Raw genomic sequence first — 20,965 nt, 5'->3', positions numbered from 1 at the left:
GTGTGAATGTGGAAGTGATTGGTTGTTGTCTACCTAATGCTGCAGTTGGCCGACATAATATCCACAAAGAAGTACTGTACTCTGTATGTAGAATTTAGCAATGCACTAACTCATTGTATGGCAAGTGTACAGTGTGTCTATATTAGTCTCGCTATAGGATTTAATCAGCCAGTTTTCACGTCTTCATGACAGGAGCGACAAGAAGATAGTCAATAGCCCGAACTGGAGCCATGCTGGTAGGGCCTTTGGATTTCCTACTAACAACAAACACATCACGGCGACCCTCATTAAACACAGAAGTGGCAGGACAAGAAGTGACGCACACGCAAACAGCCTTCATCATCATCATCATCATCATCATTAGGAGGGTGCACGCTAAAACACTGCGTTGGCTTGAAAACCTCTCACGTCAGCCAGTCTTCATCCGATTGTTCCTTCAAAACCAAAGATGGGTTACAGGACGGTGGTGATGTACATGGAGATCGGCTGCTTTGTGGTGTGCGTCTCTGGATGGATCCTGGTGTGCTCCACCATGCCCACGGAGATCTGGACCTGGTCTGAGGTGGGCAGCCTCGTCCTGACCACCTCCAACTACTTCTCCAACTTGTGGAAGGACTGCATCTCCGATTCCACTGGCGTGTCCGACTGCAAGGGTATCCCGTCCTTGCTTGCGCTCAACTGTAAGTACTGCATCATATCAAGCTGTTGTTTGTAGCACTCAACAGTGGTGTGACCAGAGGGTGCAGTATAATGCAAACGGTATACATAATAAATACTGGCGAAGGCGGTCACACAAGCTCGGTCAGCTCAACTCAACATAATTCAAAGAACATTTTAAAATACAACCACAGTTGTAACAAAGTGCTGTACATTATAAAGATCGAACAGTAATATTAGTCATTTTTGGCAGAGGATAAAGAATATATGCCTGCCTTGTTATATTTTCAGTCTATATGTGTTGCTGCATCATTGCTTCAAAGTTCATAACTACCTTGACATTCATGCTTGCTTCGTTAGCCACTCTATGGCGTTTTGCATTGTGTGTTAGCACTAAGCTAGTGGACGTTTGTAAGGCAAAGTTATGTGGTTTGGTTAAAAACACAATGTGTCATTCTGTTTGTTTTATGTTTAGTTTGACAGTAATCAACTGGGAGTGGTAAAAACAGCTTGAAGCGAGCGCTTGGCCTCGTTTTTGAAGATTTGTTCGTTATCTGCCAAACTGCTGTTTGTCGGGAGGTTGGCTGCCACAATCTCGCGGTCGTAACTCCAATTTTTGCACTCAACCTAAGACAAAAAAAAATATTTTTTAAAACAGCCGAGCGACTGTTCGTATTTTGAAAAACATTTAAGTGGGTTAATTCGTAAGTCGAGGTACCACTGTGTTAGGACTGTGTCGCGTAAAATGACTTTTTCTTCTCATGAAAAACTTTCGCGTTTATTTTCTTAAGTGACTTAAGATGTTGTGACAATGTTTTTAATCCTCTTTTCGGTATGGCCCTAAATTTGCTTGGAGCCACATTTCACCCGGAAAAATTTGGAGAGGGGTCCAATTACAAAATTGCTTCGGCTCAGTAATTCTAAAAAAAATGTTTTTTACAATTGAGTCAGCAAACGTTTGCCATCTGCTGAATGTGGTGGGACACTTTGCCACTTATGTAAACTCGTTACTGCGTTCCACTTGTTTGGTGTGCGAAAACCCTACTTTGCCGGTATTGCGCAGGGGACATCCACATGTGCCGCGCCCTCATCATCACCGCCATCATCCTGGCGTTCTTCGGCTCTGTCCTGGTCATGGTGGGAATGAAGTGCACCAAGATCGGAGGCTCGCAGTTGGCCAAAGCCAGAGTGACATTTGCTGGGGGGATGAATTACCTCTTTGCCGGTAGGACCTACCTCTTTGAAACAGACGCTTCATTAGGTACAGCTGCACAATCTAATGACACCCGAAAAATGGTTTCATGTGATTGCGTATTTACTTACTGTTTATTCACTCAACTGCAGAGCGTGCTGAATTCTGTAGTGTGGTACAGACGTCAACCGTGACACATGGTTGTATCAGTCGTAGTTAAAGCGATTGCACTCACTTATTTTTTAATCGTGTAGCATGTATTTTTCAACGTGCTTAAATAACGTAGTATGATGCAATGTAGTTCTAATATACACCACTGCAAACAAACAATAACAATTGTTGTTTTGTCACAACTCTGGTATTGGATATAATTAGATTTTTGCAGCTGTGCCTAATATTGTGGCTGCTAGGTGTATATGTTACGATATGTCATTCTGAAAAAAATGTGTCCTTTTGTTGCAGGGTTGTGTTCTATGACTGCTTTCTCCTATTATGGCAACAAAATAAGAGCGGAATTCCAGGACCCGAATTACAGAGAACAAAAGTAAGGGCAATTTTCAGCATAATTAGAGGAGAGATATGGGTTTTTTGGGTTTTTTGTTTTCAAATAAAACACTGAGGTGTCAAACTCGAGGCCCGGGGGCCAAATCTGTCAAACCACGTCATTTAATTTGGCCAGTGAAAGCAAATCATGGTTCTTGCTAAAATATCAAAATTGCTAATTGGTATCACTTTTTAAAATGTTGACAATTACAAGCATTTTCTGTTACCAGTTCCCCTTTTAACATAAAATTAATAATAGATGAATAGTTTTTATTGGCTTCTGATTTCAAAACTATGTATCCATCAATTTGCAGTATTTGTAATATTAGGCTATTATACATTTACAGTCATAACGGCACCCCTGGTTATTATATTAATGATCCCCGCTGTGATGTAACAGTGGGGCAGAAGTGCAGAATGGCTTGCCCACTGGCACATTTTCAGAAATAGGCAGATGGCAAAATATATACTTGGTTGTTCATTTCACACTTACAGGCTTTCCAGAGTCGCAACAATTGTTCAAGATTTTAAAATGTCAATTTTCCACAATACTGTATGTCGCCTTTAACATTAGTTGGGACTTGATCTTCCATTTAGGTTTGAAATCGGTGTTGGCGTGTTTATCGGCTGGGGAGGCTCCACGTTACTGGTAGTCGGAGGGCTTCTTTACAGTATCTTTGCGGGGAGGGAAGGCTGCCAATCAAGGTACTAATGTTTACTTTCCCCGTGTTCGCAACAACATGAAGAAATACTAATCCTTTCATTTGTATTTCAGTTACGAAGGAGACCCCGGCTACGTGTTCCCTGACCCCTACCTGGCCGTGCCCACGAAGAAGAAGGTAGCACTCACAGATGGGACTGAGAGCAGGAAAGCACCGAGTAGTCGTACTAGTAATGGTAATCGTAGTAGTGCTAATCGTGGTAGTAGTGGAGCCAGCAGCAGCAGCAGCAGCAGCGTCTCTGCAGTGACCATCAGCACCAGAACATCCGACGCATACGTTTGAGCTCATTTTAAATAAGGACGCTAATTATTCCCAAGAGATTTGCGGTTTCACTAGTTTAATTGTTATCGGTGAAACGATGTTACATTGGTTTATTTATTTGAACTACATTACAATGCTGCTGATTAAGAAAGTCAGCGACCACTCATGAATTGGTCGCTAACTGATTTCAGAGTACTTTTTCGAGTGTAACATGTGAGCATGTTTGTACATGATCAAAAAAATGCATTGCTGTCTTTTAAAGTGTTTAAGAAATTCATGAAAATATTTTACATTTATCGAACTGTAATGTCACACATAAAGGCCCTTCTTTTTGCTTATAAAATGCTAAATAAATTGTTTTGGAAACATATCATAATATTACTATTGCTCATGTTTACCAGTATAACTAAAGTAACAGTAAAAAAGGACATTTTATTTATTAATTTTGTATTATTATTTATTTGTTTACAGAGCAAATGTATATATTGTATGGTCTTAAGAAAAAGCACATTATAGTTAATTGCCAGTCAGAAAGGTAGTACCTGTAATTTAACAATGTGTATAATTGTAGTTTGCAGTGGTGAACAACTGCATATTATAATAGTCAGGCACATGCACAGACATTTTGAAGGGCAGGTGCTCAAGCCAAAAAAGGGGCACCTATTGCCAACATTATTGATACAATTAAGAACAAAATAGTAGTATATGGATTATGTGTTTATTCCTGTTAACACAATCAACACTGTCAAAAATATAGCTATTAACAAAGGAGGTGAAGGGAAGCTACAGTAGATAAACTGTAAAAAGTCTACACACCCTTGTTCAAATGTGGGGTTTTGTGATATACAGATATTAGACCAAGATAAATCATTTTAAAACATTTTCCCAACTATCAGTTCACCGATAACTTGTACAACTCAATTGGGAAAAAATACAATATGTTAGAGGGGGGGAGTTAAAACCAACAAATAAGTTTGGGACAAGTGCACATGTCGTCTTATAAATGAAGATATGGCTTTGTTCACAGTTTGAATTGAATGACATTCAAACTCATGTTAAATGGGAGTCACCACTCCGCTACCACCATTTAAAGTACCCTGATTACCCCCAAATATCTCAGCTGTTCTAGTAGGCTTTTCCTGACAATTTTCGTCATCACATCTTACAACACAAGCCACGGTCCGCAGAGGGCTTCCGCCGCATCGTTGGGATCTAAAGTAAATGTCAGGTGAAGGGTACAAAAAACATTTCCAAAACATCAACGTCTTATATCATATGTATAACTTTCCCAAGGACTCAAATAGAGATAGAGAGATATCAAAACGCTTTGGCCAGAAATGATGGCGCAGAGGGTAATTTTTTAATTTTTAAATATCGATGAATGAAGAAAAAAAATGGGGTTGGGGACAAAGGCACCTTTTTTTTTTTTTTTTCTTCTTTCAATCTAGGGCAAAGGGGCAGGTGCTTGAGCACCACTTGTGGTTCATGTGTGCCGTGCCTAATAATAATAATAATACTTATTATAATTATTATTATTATTATATTTTTTCCCCCATAAGGTCTTAAAATGGAAATGGTTGTCGACTAAACTAATTAAAGTTGGAAGGGTGTATCCACGCACGCTGCGAGTGCTGCCGTGGCTCCACTCAGTTGAACGGCTGGGGTGGGCGTGGCTTCCCCCCAACACGGCAGCCAATCGGCGCGCCCCACGACCGGTCGGGGGCGGACTTGTGTGCGTCCGCCACTCAAGGAGACGACGAGACGAGGAAAGGAAAGCCTCCTCGATGATTCCTACAGCTCGCCGCTTCGCTGAGCTGTCAACACATGGGACTGCGAAACGCTGTCGCCGTAACGTCGCTTTGGTTTTTAACACTTGTCACCTCGCGAACGGACACCGAGAGCCACTCGAGTGGGATTTAGCCATGGTTTCCATAGAGCACGTGGCTCACAAGATACTAACTTACTTGCCATATGTTCTTGTTTTGATGGACATGCGATACGAAGGTAAGTTTAGAGGGGAGCAACGTGGAAAAGTGGAAACGGCTGGTGTGTTTTAGGACTCCAGATGTACGCTTTTGGCGTAATTTAACAGAAGTGCGAATGAGCGTTAGCGAAATCGATAACTGCTAACGCCTTTCAAGTAAACACATGAGCATGCTAGCTAGCAGTTCGATGCTTATTTTCAACATTTGGAGCGTGTTAACACTATGAAATCGATATTTTCTGTCATCGGTCGTGTTTTAGGGCCCCAAATGAACTATTTGTGCTATTTGAAACGACTGTAGACATAAAGGGACATACACGCATAATGACAATTATACACATAATGAGCACAGCCACTTTGAAAAGTCAACTTTTTTTTTCTCTCTCTCTCTCACGATTTTGTTCTAGACCAGGGGTGGCCACACATTTTCAGCTTAACCCATAAGATTATTAACTCAAAATTGATCTACCTATCTACTATGAAAAAATATATTTAAAAAATCATAATAAAAAAAATACATTGAGTATTCTTTCTGTGTACAATATAAGGTGGTTTCTTGCATAACTGCATGAACCCTTGGAGTACAAAATAACTTTTTTTTTTTTTTTTTGGTCACTACCTACTGTGATGACTTGCACTTGGAATCATTCAGGGATACATTTCCAGACAGTGGTTGCTAATAGCCATGTGTCAGAAACGATGTTACATTGTATGCCATTCAAGTAACAAATGTCATCGTGAAAATGGATGGCTGGCTAATGTTTTGTTTTTTTTCTCTCTGGAAGTTGATGCATTTTAATGTTGATGGGACTCTCAGCTTTTCTTATCAGATGCTGTGGGAAAAGAAACTTGCTGGGAAAAAACAAACTGATAGAAATGTGATTATTTTTCTTTCTTTTTCAAAATGTAAAGGTCAGATTTTTGTCAATTTAAAAATAAGATTTCATTTCAAGGCCTTATTACCTAGCCTTAGTAGGCAAAAGTACTAATTTGTGGATTTGGTTGTTTTGTCAGGAGTCAAGTGTGGCAGAGAGGGGAGCGTGGACCATCACATGGAGATGGGCAAGAAGCTGCTAGCAGCCGGACAACTAGCCGACGCTCTCTCTCACTTCCACGCCGCCGTGGGTAAGTGGCCTAAAAAGTCGTAAAATATGTCTGACCAGTTGCCAGTGCATTTCCAAGTGATTAAACACTGATGATCTCTGGTCAGATGGAGATCCAAAGAACTACTTGGCCTATTACAGGAGAGCCACGGTGTATCTGGCCATGGGGAAGTCCAAGTCAGCGCTGCCAGATTTGAGCAGAGTCATCGAACTCAAACCTGACTTCACATCTGTGAGTTTTGCATTTCCAAATCATTGTACCCATGGGGATTAATGGAAATAATCAGTCCAACTGTCAACATTATAAGACCTTCTACAACCCCAATTCCAATGAAGTTGGGACGTTGCGTTAAACATAAATAAAAACAGAATACAATGATTTGCAAATCATGTTAAACCTATATTTAATTGAATACACTACAAAGACAAGATATTTAATGTTCAAACTGATAAACTTTATTGTTTTAATCAAATAATCATTAACTTAGAATTTTATGGCTGCAACACATTCCAAAAAAGCTGGGACAGGGTCATGTTTTCCACTGTGTTACATCACCTTTTCTTTAACAACATTCAATAAACGTTTGGGAACTGAGGACACTAATTGTTGAAGCTTTGTAGGTGGAATTCTTTCCCATTCTTGCTTGATGCTTCAGCTGTTCAACAGTCCGGGGTCTCCGTAGTCGTATTTTACGCTTCATAATGCGCCACACATTTTCAATGGGAGACAGGTCTGGACTGCAGGCAGGCCGGTCTAATCTTTTACTACGAAGCCACGCTGTTGTAACACGTGCAGAATGTGGTTTGGCATTGTCTTGCTGAAATAATCAGGGGCGTCCATGAAAAAGATGTTGCTTGGATGGCAGCATATGTTTCTCCAAAACCTATATGTACCTTTCAGCATTAATGGTGCCTTCACAGATGTGTAAGTTACCAATGCCATTGGCACTAACACAGCCCCATACCATCACAGATGCTGGCTTTTGAACTTTGCGTCCATAACAGTCCGGATGGTTCTTTTCCTCTTTGTGGACACGACGTCCACAATTTCCAAAAACAATTTGAAATGCGGACTCGTCGGACGACAGAACGCTTTTCCACTTTGCATCAGTCCATCTTAGATGAGCTCAGGCCCAGAGAAGCCGGCGGAGTTTCTGGGTGTTGTTGATAAGTGGCTTTTGCTTTGCATAGTAGAGTTTAAAGTTGCACTTCCGGATGTAGCGCTTGTGAATGACTGAGCAATTCAGGCAAGCTCCTTTGATACCCAATCATGGCACCCACCTGTTCCCAATTAGCCTGTTCCAAACAGGTGTTTGATGAGCATTCCTCAACTTTCTCAGTCTTTTTTGCAACCTGTCCCAGCTTTTTTGGAACGTGTTGCAGCCATAAAATTCCAAGTTAATGATTTTGACATTTTTATTTATGTTTAACACAACGTCCCAACTTCATTGGAATTGGGGTTGTATTAACGCTCTTTTTATATTGCAGGTCAAATTGACCTGTAAAATGTAATTGTCAACATTTTAGGATAACATGTCTTTTACTGGCCATATTTTCTGTTCATTTACTAATTTTAAAATTTTAACCATTAAAACTTGACGTGGTGCCTAAAGTGCAGAGGCTTTGTGTGGCTGCTATGTACTTAGACATTTATAATTATATTGAGAATTTAACACAACTCATGGCATTTAACAACTTGGTTGTTACAGGCGCGGCTCCAGAGGGGAAACCTGCTCCTGAAGCAAGGCAAGCTGGATGAAGCAGAGAGCGACTTCCGGCAAGTGGTGAGTGACCGTGTAACAACACATTGACAAACATTTGGTTCGACCTGAAGGTGGCAGTGTTGCTCTGCAGCTAGGTTGTTGGTTGAGTTACTAAACTGAAGTGTAACAGAGCCTTAACACTATTTAAATGATATGTAGAAGTATTTTCTGACAAATGAATAGCATTTTTGTGGAGCTCTATTTTGTCAGCTTCTACAGTGACCCATCAAGGAAGTTTCATTTTTACTAAGTCCTGCAAGACCTTAGATAACAGGAAAAACCTGTATCCAAAAGCCTTTTTAGAAGGATTTTGTCAAGGCTTGATGGTTTTTAAATTAGTATTACTATCTCAAACAAAGGGTTTAGATGACTACCAAAGACATTGTCTATATATATATATATATATATATTTTTTTTTTTAAATAACTGAAGTCACTGATAGAACGCATAAAGCAACACGCATGCGCAGACACCCAAATTGCGCGTAAATAACTTCCCATGCGTCAACACCGGGCAGTGACAAGATGGAAGTTAACAATATGTAAAGAGCAAAAAGTCAGTTGTGTCACAGGTGAATCCAGCCTAATTGACTGCCAAGTATCTGATATTTCAGTTAAAGGTGCACCCTAGTGACAAAGAGGCGACCGAGGCCCGCAATCAGCTGACAAAATCCGACGAGATCCAGCGTATGGTGGCTCAGGCGCGGCGGAGCTACGACGGCAAAGACTACGCGGCGGCCGCTGCCCAGCTCAACGTCGTCATCGAGGCAGGACACTTAAACTTGTCCGCGTCCCCTTGACTGCTGTCACATTTATCCACAGCTTGAGTCATCCGTGTCCACGTTACAGACTTGTGTTTGGGACGTAAGCTCTCGCGAGATGCGCGCCGAGTGCTTCATTCAGATGGGCGAGATGGGGAAGGCCATCGCCGACCTGAAGGTCTCCTCCAAGTTGAGGAACGACAACACGCACGCCTTCTACCAACTCAGCACCATCTACTACGACCTGGGAGACCACGAGATGTCGCTCAAGTAAGAAAAAAAACAACACTCAATCAAACACTGCTGACAGACTAAATCCTGATCACATCAGCATGGATATAAAAGCACTGTTAGTTTTGGGAGTTTCTCAAGTTCTTTATTTATTGTATTTTTTTTTTTCATTGTACATGTTGAAATTTCTCTTTCAGAGCCCCTGCTCAAGAGTTTTGGTCACCCTGTGTTTGACACTTCCCTCTAAGTTTGCTGTGATGCATGAAAGGATTGTTTTCAGGATAGATTAAAAAAAGAAATGCTGTTGCTCACAGAAGATATCACCATGGTTAGAAAAAATAAAGAAATAGGTGAATCTGAAAATATGGGAAACTACACTATACTGCGAACACTTTAAATGTTAAAAAAAAATTGGTTTCCACATTAATAGTTGACATTTAATGCAGCTTTCTACTTCCTCTCGCCTCTGGTGTGATTTGCAGTGAGGTGCGCGAGTGCCTAAAGCTGGACCCTGATCACAAGCAGTGCTTCAGTCACTACAAGCAGGTCAAGAAGCTCAACAAACAGATCCAGTCTGCTGAGGAACTCATCCAAGAGCATAGGTGCGTGTGTGTATGTGTGTGTTTGGGCCATAAATCACTCATCATCACAATTCAGTGGTGCACAAACGGTTTTTTTTTTTTTTTTTTTTTTTTACACAAACTTAAAAAAATGAATAAAATGCAGAATGCATAGTACCTCTAAGTGTTCACCAAAAAGAAGACGGGCTTTATTCCTAAAAAGTGTATTCAATATTATTGTATACCGCTGTAACATTTTGCACAGTTTGAACCTTTTTAATTGAGTGATTCTTTGCTTTACCACTAGAAGGAGCCCGCTTAACATTAGTGGTTTGCAAAACACCGCAAGATTGCTATTGAAGAATTGCAGCTCCTCATCCTTGCACGCTTACCTTTCAGGTACGAGGAAGCTGTGAGTAAATACGAGGCGGTGATGAAGACTGAGCCCAACGTAGCGCATTTCACCATCCTGGCTAAGGAGCGCATCTGCCACGCGTTGACACACGTAAGACTCCCACCATCCTGCCACGGCCGCCGTTTTATGTTTATTAGAACACACGTTAAAGGTAGCGTGTTCGCTCTCACAGGGCCAGCAGCAGCCCGTCAAAGCCATCTCTGTGTGCGGCCAAGTGCTCCAGTCGGACCCGCACAACGTCGAAGCGCTGAAGGACAGGGCCGAGGCCTACATCCAGAATGAACAGTATGAGGAGGGTAAGCAATTTGTCACGTTATATCGCATCCTAGCAAATGTATGTACGTCATTTATATCACATCTCAAGCCCAACGTGTGGCGGGTGGGCTTTGATGCTGCTTGCCGATGTATCTCAAGAAAAAAGAAAAACAGCTGACGGAACTTTGCGATCACGGACCGGCGATTGTGCGTCCCTTAGCAAGCTCAAATTCCTTCTTCATACCCTTTTAAAAAAAATGAGTTCATCTCTATGCTCCTGTTTTCCCCCCACAGGGGTACTTTGTCTTCTCTATGACATCTCAGAGACTGAAGTTTCAACCTTGTAACCTTCCATTTAGTTTTATTGACTAGCTCATGACAAGGATGTACCACAAGGGGTCCTTGTTGCTACACCATCCATTTGCACTGAAACCTCATGTAAGATTGCGTGTTAACACAAAACACATTGGATCTGATAGGCGCTAAACATCCTCTTTTAAGCGTCCCAACATCCACTGAGGGCAGATGGTGAATAATCCCGCTGCCCACCTAACACTTGGCGTTCTCTTTACTAAACAACACATCCTCGGCCGCTGTTTGTCGAAACATGTCAAATGACCGTGATACTTGGACATTGTGGACAGCTGCGTATTACAAAAGCCACCCAGCCGTGTCCATTAAACACGTTTAATAGCGGCCGACGTGAAAACCTCTTTTTTTTTTTTTTTTTTTCTTCCTGTAGTGGTAGTTAAGTGTTGATTCATAGAAACTGAGGCGTTAACTTGGATGTAAAAATTACAAATAAAACTGTAAATGCTTTTCTTTGTATGGTAATTGATAAAAATTTGAATGTAAAAAACTATTAATTAAAATAGGTTAGCCATAGAACCAGAATTGTTAAATAAATGAATTAAAAAAAAAAACAAGTTACAATATATTTCATAGCTCGGAGGAGTTGTATATTTTAGAAAAAAAATACATCAAATTATATATCATACAACTAGAGGCACTAAATTGAATGCAAGAAATCCCAATATAAATATAAACAATACATATAAAATATTTGTATGGCACAACTTATAAAAACACATGTGTTTACTTGAATGTAAAAAGTGAAAGATGAAATATTAAATTATTTTATAGCCAACAAATTGAATAAAATAGAACCTAATTTTAAAAATATATTACTATTATTATTATATTAACGAGGAGCCTAAACTTGAAATGTTTTACCGTTTGCGCATGAATAGATGTTAACTAAATAAAAGGGATAAACGTAACAAATATATTTCTATGATCTGTTGTAACATTCAGTCGGAGCCGTTGACTTAAATGCAAAAATTACAAATAATTTCAATAAATAAATTTAAAAAAATACAATTTGTGTAACTCCCACAACCAGAGGTATTAACTTTTTATAGTGCCACCAATAGAACCAAAGTGCGTTACTTTCAATGTACAAAAAACAAAATCTGGTAACCGTTCAAACGACTTCAAACTTGAAAGCAAAGAAGGTCTACATTTTGATTGGACGTTGTCAATTTTCTTTCGGCTGACTGGCTGAGAATGATTGCGATGAATCTTATTTCTCTCCTGTGTTGCAGCTGTTAAGGATTACGAAAGTGCGTCCCAACACAGCGACAGCGACCATCAGATCAAAGAAGGTCTGGAGAAAGCCCAGCGCCTCCTCAAGCAGTCTCAGAAGAGAGACTACTACAAGATCTTGGGAGTGAAAAGGTACGCAGCGCACTGAACATATTTTAATGAATTCCTCACGTCTATTTGGTGACATCATTTCTATCGTCGCGTTCCACAACAGGACGGCCCAGAAGAAGGAGATCATCAAAGCGTATCGAAAACTGGCCCAACAGTGGCACCCGGACAATTTCCAGGATCCGGACGAAAAGAAAAATGCAGAGAAGAGGTTCATAGACATCGCTCAGGCCAAGGAGGTCCTAACCGACCCAGGTAAGAATGACCCCAAAAAACCGGACCCCATTTTAGCCAATCGAAAGCCCTGGAAGAAAGTCAGTCTTGGAAAATGGCCAATCAGGGCAACATTTTGACATCGATATTATACAGGGTTCCTACGCAAGTATGGAGAAGTATTGAATTAGATTTCCATAAATTTCCAGATCTGGAAAAGTATGGAAAATGGAAACTATAAAAGTCATGTTTCCAAGGCTGTTACAACAGCTCTAGTTATGAATATCTTAAAAAAAATAATAATAATAATCTTTTTAACTCTTGGAAGCACAGCTGCAATGTTTGTGTGGCTCTGAAAATTCCATCAGTGTACATTATTATTATTATTATTACTATCGGCTGATAATGTACACCCTTCAATGTCTCATGTAGTTTGTCCAAAAAAATAAATGTGCGTTGTTCCAAATGAATGCACAGCACCCTTAGCTGTTAATTATACAAGCAAACAGCAATTGAAGTCAGATTTTGTGATCAATGTGAAGTAACTCTGAGGACAGAAATGAGAGAATTTCAAACAAGGAGTGATTCAATCATTTTCTTTATTTGGTGATGACGGGGACGCTGCTGATGAATTGAGGGGAAAATGAAGAGACAGAGTCTTCAATTAACCTAGCATGCATGTTTTTGGGGATGTGGGAGGAAACCGGAGTGCCCGGAGAAAACCCACGCAGGCACGGGGAGAACATGCACACGCCACACAGGTGGGGCCGGGGGTTGAACCCCGGACCTCAGAACTGTGAGGCAATCGCCCACCGTGCCGCCATCATGGAATATTAAGAATCCTAATGAGCCACTCAAATGTCACAAATTATTAGATTATTTTTTTTTTACCGAGAAATCTGGAAATTAGGATCTGGTATGAAAAAGTGTGGAATTTTGAAATCTGAAATGTGTAGGAACCCGGTTATATTGATGTGTGTTTCCGTCCACGTCCTCTAGAGAAGAGAACCAAGTTTGACCAGGGCGTAGACCCCCTGGACCCAGAGAGCCAGCAGGGTCACCGCGGGGGCGGCGGCGGCCATCATCACTTCCACGGTGGCTTCAACCCGTTCGGATCGGGACCCTTCAACTTCAAATTCAACTTCAACTAAGGAACATTGATGCTCAGACTTCATCATTTCCTCTTTTTTTTTGTTTTTTGTTTTTTTTAAAAAAGGGAGAATGCCGGCCCACGTCTTAATTAAAGCAGTTTGTTGACGTGCGAACTCCATTTTGAATACGACATGTTGCCATGCAAACAAAAAGGAGCTTTTTACCTACCGGGAGCAAAAGGGTTCATTCTAAAGTAAGTTTTCTCTTCTGATGCACATCCATTCAGGAAAATCATTTTGTACGTGCTGTACACTACTATTTTTTATATGACTGGAATGTGTCTTGACCTGTAAATAAAGAGCTTATTTATGTATATTAGATGCACTTCACTTTGAGGTAAACACTTACCACTCATTCATTTTGTTCAAATGTTCCATTTATTTTCATCCACACTTGAATGACACAACGTGGACCGCTTTTGGGTTTCATTCAAGGCTCTTTGGCCAAGCTGCAACACACCTTTCATTCCTGAGAGCAGAATACTGAATATAATCACATTCCTAAAAGAATGTCAGTCATTTTATGACAAGATGTCAATCCCAGTTAGTGTTTATGTCTCAACTAAACATAAAACAGAATTCCAAAACAGCCACTTAGCTTAGCAGACCTATTTAAGGTATAGCTAACGTCACAGACAGGCTAATGAATGTCCGTGTCGTGATGTTCTAACCCGTTTAGCAACAGATGTTTGAACTCAAAACACTGAAAAACAGGTAGACATAATGACAATACTCACAAGCATATATTGTTTATCCTCTGTGAAAAATGGCTGACATCACTGCAGCTTACTGAGTTACTTAGATGGGAAACTTCAATTGTGGCTGTATGTATTATACTGCACCCTGGTGGCCAAGGCAGGTGCACCACAATGTCCAGTAAAACATGGCAAAAACGGTTTTAATTTCCTGATCAATTTCTCATTACAAACATTTTTGTTGGATCTTTTTGGGATGCTGGAACTGATTGACGGCATTTCCATTCATTTGTTTTTTTTTAAACCGAAAAATTACTTCGGCCGTTATTTTTGGAAGGTGCGACATTTCAACTAAGATGCAAAGTAATAAGTTAAAAATCATATACAGACACTGAAAGATGATAAACCAGTAACACAGTCAGGTCCCGTTTTCATTTTCTTATTTGAGATTAGCTCAGCCTGCTACACGTGCTAGTTTTGCACAGATTTCACCGCAATTGTACTGATCTGGCTAGGTTAACATTTACGGCTACTCTTCATACAAAAATAAAAAATGAACTGGACGACGCTGAAGAAAAAGGATGCACTTGACATGAAAATCTTGATTCATAATATTGCTGTTGTCCTGGGAAAGGGAGTTGCTATCCATGAGGGGGTGAACCCTTTCTGGCATATGCCTAAATTTGAAAGACCTTTAATGTCCAGGTGCTGTTACTAGGCAACAGTTTATACAAAATGATTATTTGGTGTTGAATATAAAAGCGGGGTGAGTAGGGGTATTCTTGTGGTAAATTATCATCTTGGGAGCATTACAGGGGAAACAAAATGCAGAATTATTAAGAATAACGTTGTAAATTTGCCGGGATTCAGTCACTTTACAGGAGAAAAAAATATTCTTAAAAGGATTTTTACGAGGAAATGGTTGTATTCTTATTTTTGGAACATTTTAGGAATTCCAATTACAGAAAAAAAAAGTTGGGTTAAAAACTTTAGGTTCGCACGGGAATTTTGACATTTACTCCAAAAATATGTATTTTACAACATTACAGTCATAACTTGATGACTTTTTTTCCCTTGCAGTGGTTCTCATTCAACTCATGACTGCTACGATGGTCAGACTAATGGACGTGATCATTGATGATCAATGGAAGCTGCTTGTTCTTCTGTGGGCGCTTCCAACATTTGAAAAACTATTTTTTAACAATGTCAAATAATAAGACAGGATTTCAGTGCAATGTATCCCAACACAAACCTGATCTCCCTCCTTCACGGTTCCAAGTGTGTCAGTAGCGACGTCCCTCTTGGTAATTTTAACACTTCAGGTGTCAGGCGCGGATGGTGCGAATTGACTGCTGAAGCACACGTGGCAAAGATTCCAAATATAATCCAGAGTGTGCGTGGCATCGTCTGACTTCAGGCGTCCTCACTTGATCCGCTTGCTAAAGTTCATCACGCTTGTGGCCTGTGAAAGAAAACAGCACGTTTTGGAAGTAAAAGTAGGATTTTTTTTGGTTTTGTTTGTTTCAAATCTGACTTTATAAGAATAAAAACATAGTATTTAGAGAAATAAATCAAAATGTTATGAAAATAAAATCTCAATAATTATGAGGAAAAAATTCTGAAAAAAAGTTGTCATACCTCCCACTTTTTTTCGCACAAGAAAAAAAGAGAAAACAAGTTTAAAAGAATCATCTCTTTTTCTGGAAAAATGTTGCAATCTCATGAGATTGTTTTTTTAAGTTGTCTTTTTACAAGAACAAAATCCAATGTTTTACCAAAAAAAGTCATGTTTTTATGAGTTAAAGTTTTTCAAAAATATATTTTATTTATATTTTTTAAATTAAAAATGGCAATCTGTCAATAAATAATTATTTCTTTGTTAAATATCTTAAAGGTATAAATAATGATAATTCTTCTGGGGGAAAAAGCTGTGATCTTATGTACATAAGATCCTATTTAATGAGTGTAAAATAAAAAAAAACATTTCAAGAAAAAGGTTGGTATAAAATAAGATTCGGTTTTACTAAAAAGTCAATCTTGCGAGACAAAAAAATGGTAAAATCTAATCTAAGAAGTATTAAATTGTGTTTTTTTTCCAGGAAAATTTGTATCATATTCTTTTATCGAAGCAAAGCGATGAGAAAGTTGAAAGAACGGATTTGAAGCGCTAATGATGTGCGCACCGTCATTACGTTGCGACGGTGTCCGTTTTGACGTGGCGTCGTCTTCCCGTTGACGGATTCCTTTGAGCAGCTGCTTGATTTCATTGTCGTAGCCGACCCACTCCGGTACGATCCTCACCGCCGCCGTCAGTTTGGGCTCTTTGGTCTTGGGGTTATTGCACTGCGCCGCAACCACATAGCAACCACGTCTAAGAATACACACGGTTGCTCCTTTTGGACTCTTAATAGCTGCTTCAAAAGTCCCTCACAAAATATGCATCTGACAGAATTTCCACTTTCATATGAGCCACTGAGAACTAGAGTGGGCTAACTCAATTTAGGTCATTTTACAGGGGAATGAAAATGAACTATGTATTTAGACCAGTAGTCATCTAATATGCCTTTTCTCCATTCATTTATGCACTTAACCTAAAGATGACGCAAATGGAGCTAGCCCATGCCAGTTCTCGTGGCTCATATTTCTCTAATCGGCATACAAATGTGGTCAAATGATCAGCCGTCTTGTCATTTGGAATCATTTAGGAAGCGTACTGCTAATTTGTTTCCCCCATCACAAATGCGAAGTTTACCAGGTCGATGGTCTTGGCGGCCGCTTTGGAGGCGTCGTTACACCACGTCTCACACCACAGCCACTCCTGAGGGAGAGACTTGATTGCGACCTGGTGGATCATGTTGTTGGGAAGGTCCTACAACCAGCACCGTAGGAGGACAAGTTTAGCTACATCACGTACACCGTTGAATGAGATCCAATAGAAGCGCTGTAATACAAATGGGACTTTTACAAAGCTAGTGATGCTTAGTTAGTGAGTGACACTGTCACAAAGGTAGTAACTTAAAAGTAGACAAAATGTTGCTTTTTTTTGGGTGGAGGGGGTGAAGTAATCTTATGTGCTTGTTTTTCTTTTTTTATAGTTGTAGTTTTACAAGAATAAAATCCGATGCTTTTGGTGGGGGGAAAAAAAGTCGTAATCTTACGAGAAAATGTAAATTTTTTTTGTATGAATGTGTGTAAAAGTATAAAATGTAATCCTAAATGTATGAAGACCACAATATATGAGGATTAAAAACATATTTACTGTATACTGTATCCCTCCATTTTCTATACAGCTTATCCTCACAAGGGTTGCGGGCGTGCTGGAGCCCGTCCGTCCCAGCTCAAATGATTCTCTAGCATTTTAGACAAAACTTAAAACACCAGCATTCAAGGATTGGCCACTGACATAAGTTTCTCCTCACGAGGGTCGCGGGCGTGCTGGAGCCTATCCCAGCTATCTTCGGGCGGGAGGCGGGGTACACCCTGAATCGGTCGCCAGCCAATCGCAGGGCACATATAAACAAACAATCATTCGCGCTCGCAATCATACCTAGGGGAACTTAGAGCTCTCAATTAACCTACCACGGATGTTTTTGGGATGTGGGAAGAAACCGGAGTGCCCGGAGAAAGCCCACCCAGGCACGGGGAGAACATGCAAACTCCACACAGGCGGGGCCGGGATTTGAACCCCGGTCCCCAGAACTGTGAGGCTGATGTGCTAACCAGTCGTCCACCGTGCCAGCTAAATTACTTTATTGCAATTAAATTACTTTAATAAAATACTGTTAATGACACGCTTACTCTAACTTTCTCACCGACCCGGCTATATGGACAGGTGTTGTCCAGAGTTTGAGTCCGTTTGACAAATATGTACATCGTGGCGCTTGTAATTTGCAATGTAGTACATCTTACAACCAAAATAGGCCCAATGTTCAATCAATAATGCACTGCAGCCGTAATACTGGATCTCAGTTGTCCCCAATATTGTGTCCAGCGAGTCTACTGAATATCATTTTTACCTGGTCAAGGTTTGACAGACTGTTGGGGTCCTGGCTCAGGGCTTGGTACTGTCCTCGCAGTCTGTCGCCGGCCGCTATCTTGCGGAACTTCTTCAAATCGACCACGTAGAGCGCGCTGCGGATGAGATACGGCGCGAGAGAGGACACGAGGCAGGTGTGAGAAATCTCCTCCTAAAAGTCCCATAAAAAGCACTTCCTAAAAGCCATAAAATGACTCTGAGGAGTTAATCTAAAAAAAAATACAAATAAATAAACAAAAAACACATGGACACATTCGGGAAGTGGTAGGCACTATAATAATACGAAAGATATATATATATATATGTACGATGCGGTGCAATTCTAAAGCACCGTATGCTACTAAGATACACAATAATTAACATACAACATTACAATAATACCTTTCCAGCAACGTCACTCACAATTTGACGACTTGTGTACTTTTTGCTAATATCAATTGTTACCAAAATACTTGCTCACCCAAAAAAAATGTTGCATTCTTATATATATAAAAAAAAAGGTTTACTTTGAGGAAGAAAGAGGAGAGAATAGAATCCTTTTTTAAACTTACAAGAGAAAAAGTTGTCATCTTAGTGAAAAGGTTGGAAATTTCTTCGAGTAAAAGTTGTAATCTTACGTATATAAAATCAGAGTAATAAATATAAATTATGAGAATAAAAATCTCTTTTTTTGAAAGTCATTTTCAACAGTATTCTTAAAGAAAACATTTTAGGAGAAAAAAAAAAACAATTTTAGAAGACAGAAAAATTTTTTTTTTTTTTTTTTTTTTTTTTTTTTTAGAAAGAAGTTGAAATTTCAAGATTTATGTGCTATTTTCAATTTGCGATTGTCTTGGCATATACACGTGAAAGGACGATACAGGATGATCCACGACACATAAGGATTGTTTGAAAAAAAACAACCCTCTTTCACTTTTTTTGATGATAATTGGTTGTATCAAAGTATACCTGATGTGGTACTTCCTTTGTCCCAGATGCGACGCCCAGTAGCCACTTTTCCAAAAGCGATAGCCGTCCATCTCTGTGCGGCTGTCACAAAAAGGCGTGTAGCCGTAAGGAGCGCCCTCCAGGTCCAGATCTCGCAACTCCTTCAGATCAGCTCGAACAATCTGCGAGGAGAATGAGACGGGAACTCACAAGACTCTCACTGGGCCATTGTCACAATCTTTGGGGTTGGTTTCCATCCTGACCTGGTCGGCGTCCACAAAGATGATCTTGTCCACAGCCAGTGGGAAGAGGACATCCAGGAAGAGGATCTTGTAGCCCCAAATGATGCGCTGCTTCTCGGTCTGCTGGTGGAGCCAGCGTGGCCACTTGTACTGCACCAACTCATACTGGAAGCCGTATGACTCTGCCATGTGGGAGATGGTCTCCTAAAGAGTCACAAAAGACATAAAAGAATGGATCCAGGCTGCTTAGTATCAACGGTTCACATCGATGGTGGTAGAGCACCAATGTTGTTTATAATTAATAGATGTGCACAGACATGCTTGGGTGCAGGTGCTCAAGCCAAAAAAGGGCACCATTGCCAAAATGATAGACTTAAGAAAAAAAAAAAAAAAACTGGCACCCAGTCATTTAACAAGCACACTCGCTAACGGTTTGCTAGTTACGAGCTAGCTGCTAACCGGAGCTAACAACAGCCAACTCCACTCTCACTCGCCGAGACCACTCCAAGTCACAGATACTACAGTGTAGAACATGATGGCGACTTAAAGTGGACAACAATTATACCTTCACCTCACATGCACATTTGTTAGCGCATTATGTGTTTGTATTGTTGTTTAATAATGCAAAATCAGTTTTTATCACATTACTCTATTAATCGATAGGATGATCGGTGGAATACGCAATTCTAAAAATATTCGATAGCTGCATCCCTAGTTGTATTCTCTTAAAAAAAAACTAATTGACACTGTGAAAGAAGAAAAAAACAGGAACAAACAGTTCATGCCTCTGAAACAACGGAGATAATGGCCCACTGTCTTGGAATTCCTATTTCAAGTTTTGTCAGTGTGCAATAGTCATCAGTAGACAGAAGCAAGCGATGTGAAGCTATTTGAGAATGCATGTGTTTGTTTACAGATGATGAAATATAAAGTGCAATTGTAGCTGCTTTGTTGTGTTTTGTTACTGAAGGTAGAAAACATCAAAAGGAATGAGGACATCAAAAGGAATTTTGTGAGAGAGGAATGCGTTATCCAAAGTGAGGTGGAGGCAAAGAAACAAGTAGCATGCATCCACCAGAACTATCAATGGAATGACGAGCTGCGTGCCCTAAACCAAATCACAGATACTTCAGCAGGGTCTATTTATACTGGGGTACCGGCTGGTTATGTGCCACAGCAATAAAAGTATTATTTTGGCCCCATCTGGGGGAATGTTGGTGTTGCCGTTGTTAGGTTTAATTAACTGATGGTGTGCAGTTGAAATGGAAAAAATAAGTAAATAGAAATGTCATGTCTGGTTGGCAGTCCTTGAATGCACCTCATGCATGGTGATAGGGATATTAAAAGTATGTTTCTACTTCTCTCCCAATGCAGCTGCTACTAGCCAGTGTATTCTACTTTGCCATTACAATTTTGCCTGTGTTCCCTAACATTTATTATTGTGTGTAAATGCCAAAAGGTTCAATGGTTGAATACCATTAGTGTAAAGTGCGAGTGCACACATTTGTTTGCCTGTGTGCGATGTCACGCGTTTGTGCTAAC

The 20,965-nt window shown here is 40.1% G+C and overlaps 3 protein-coding genes across 14 annotated transcripts in view; 2 read left to right on the top strand and 1 right to left on the bottom strand.

Moving 5' to 3' along the window:
- Positions 1-336: 336 nt before the first annotated feature.
- Positions 337-3,745, top strand: LOC133486650 (claudin-10-like). The gene is made up of 5 exons (XM_061792116.1): positions 337-680; positions 1,721-1,882; positions 2,312-2,393; positions 2,990-3,097; positions 3,168-3,745. Exons 1-5 carry the CDS (start codon positions 449-451, stop codon positions 3,394-3,396), a joined length of 813 nt encoding a protein of 270 aa, XP_061648100.1. The 5' UTR covers positions 337-448; the 3' UTR covers positions 3,397-3,745.
- Positions 3,746-5,122: 1,377 nt separating this feature from the next.
- On the top strand, positions 5,123-13,839 carry dnajc3a (DnaJ (Hsp40) homolog, subfamily C, member 3a). Of its 2 annotated transcripts, none has more exons than XM_061792113.1 (12): positions 5,123-5,379; positions 6,374-6,484; positions 6,570-6,694; positions 8,172-8,246; positions 8,839-8,991; positions 9,074-9,255; positions 9,699-9,818; positions 10,176-10,281; positions 10,364-10,487; positions 12,051-12,183; positions 12,266-12,414; positions 13,372-13,839. In XM_061792113.1, the coding sequence occupies exons 1-12, from the start codon at positions 5,160-5,162 to the stop codon at positions 13,521-13,523; spliced, it is 1,650 nt and encodes a 549-aa protein (XP_061648097.1). In that variant the 5' UTR covers positions 5,123-5,159; the 3' UTR covers positions 13,524-13,839. The 2 variants fall into 2 exon arrangements, with proteins under 2 accessions (XP_061648097.1, XP_061648098.1); XM_061792114.1 differs by lacking the exon at positions 5,123-5,379 and adding an exon at positions 6,215-6,237.
- Positions 13,840-14,030: 191 nt separating this feature from the next.
- uggt2 (UDP-glucose glycoprotein glucosyltransferase 2) overlaps positions 14,031-20,965 on the bottom strand; it is a 122,797-nt gene continuing 115,862 nt past the window's right edge. For 9 of the 11 annotated variants that reach the window (XM_061792103.1, XM_061792096.1, XM_061792098.1 and 6 more), the window contains 6 exons: positions 19,445-19,627; positions 19,203-19,363; positions 18,235-18,349; positions 16,971-17,087; positions 16,402-16,561; positions 14,031-15,680 (listed from right to left, as the gene is read on the bottom strand). In XM_061792103.1, coding sequence (XP_061648087.1) covers positions 15,658-15,680; positions 16,402-16,561; positions 16,971-17,087; positions 18,235-18,349; positions 19,203-19,363; positions 19,445-19,627 — 759 coding nt within the window. In that variant the 3' untranslated portion in view covers positions 14,031-15,657. Of the gene's footprint in view, positions 15,681-16,401; positions 16,562-16,970; positions 17,088-18,234; positions 18,350-19,202; positions 19,364-19,444; positions 19,628-20,965 lie in introns of those variants that run through there. The other 2 variants (XM_061792100.1, XM_061792106.1) reach the window with 2 other exon arrangements.

The sequence above is a fragment of the Phyllopteryx taeniolatus genome, chromosome 12, assembly GCF_024500385.1.
Source record: "Phyllopteryx taeniolatus isolate TA_2022b chromosome 12, UOR_Ptae_1.2, whole genome shotgun sequence".
NCBI lineage: Eukaryota > Metazoa > Chordata > Actinopteri > Syngnathiformes > Syngnathidae > Phyllopteryx > Phyllopteryx taeniolatus.
The sequence above is the reverse complement of the archived record's forward strand: the minus strand, read 5'-3'. Positions and strand labels throughout refer to the sequence as shown.

Coding starts and splice junctions, on each gene's coding strand:
- dnajc3a (XM_061792113.1), top strand. CDS start 5,160: ATGATTCCTACAGCTCGCCGCTTCGCTGAGCTGTCAACACATGGGACT. Junction 6,695..8,171: donor TCAAACCTGACTTCACATCT/GTGAGTTTTGCA, acceptor TGGTTGTTACAG/GCGCGGCTCCAGAGGGGAAA. Junction 9,819..10,175: donor GAACTCATCCAAGAGCATAG/GTGCGTGTGTGT, acceptor CTTACCTTTCAG/GTACGAGGAAGCTGTGAGTA.
- LOC133486650 (XM_061792116.1), top strand. CDS start 449: ATGGGTTACAGGACGGTGGTGATGTACATGGAGATCGGCTGCTTTGTG. Junction 1,883..2,311: donor GATGAATTACCTCTTTGCCG/GTAGGACCTACC, acceptor CTTTTGTTGCAG/GGTTGTGTTCTATGACTGCT. Junction 3,098..3,167: donor AGGGAAGGCTGCCAATCAAG/GTACTAATGTTT, acceptor TTTGTATTTCAG/TTACGAAGGAGACCCCGGCT.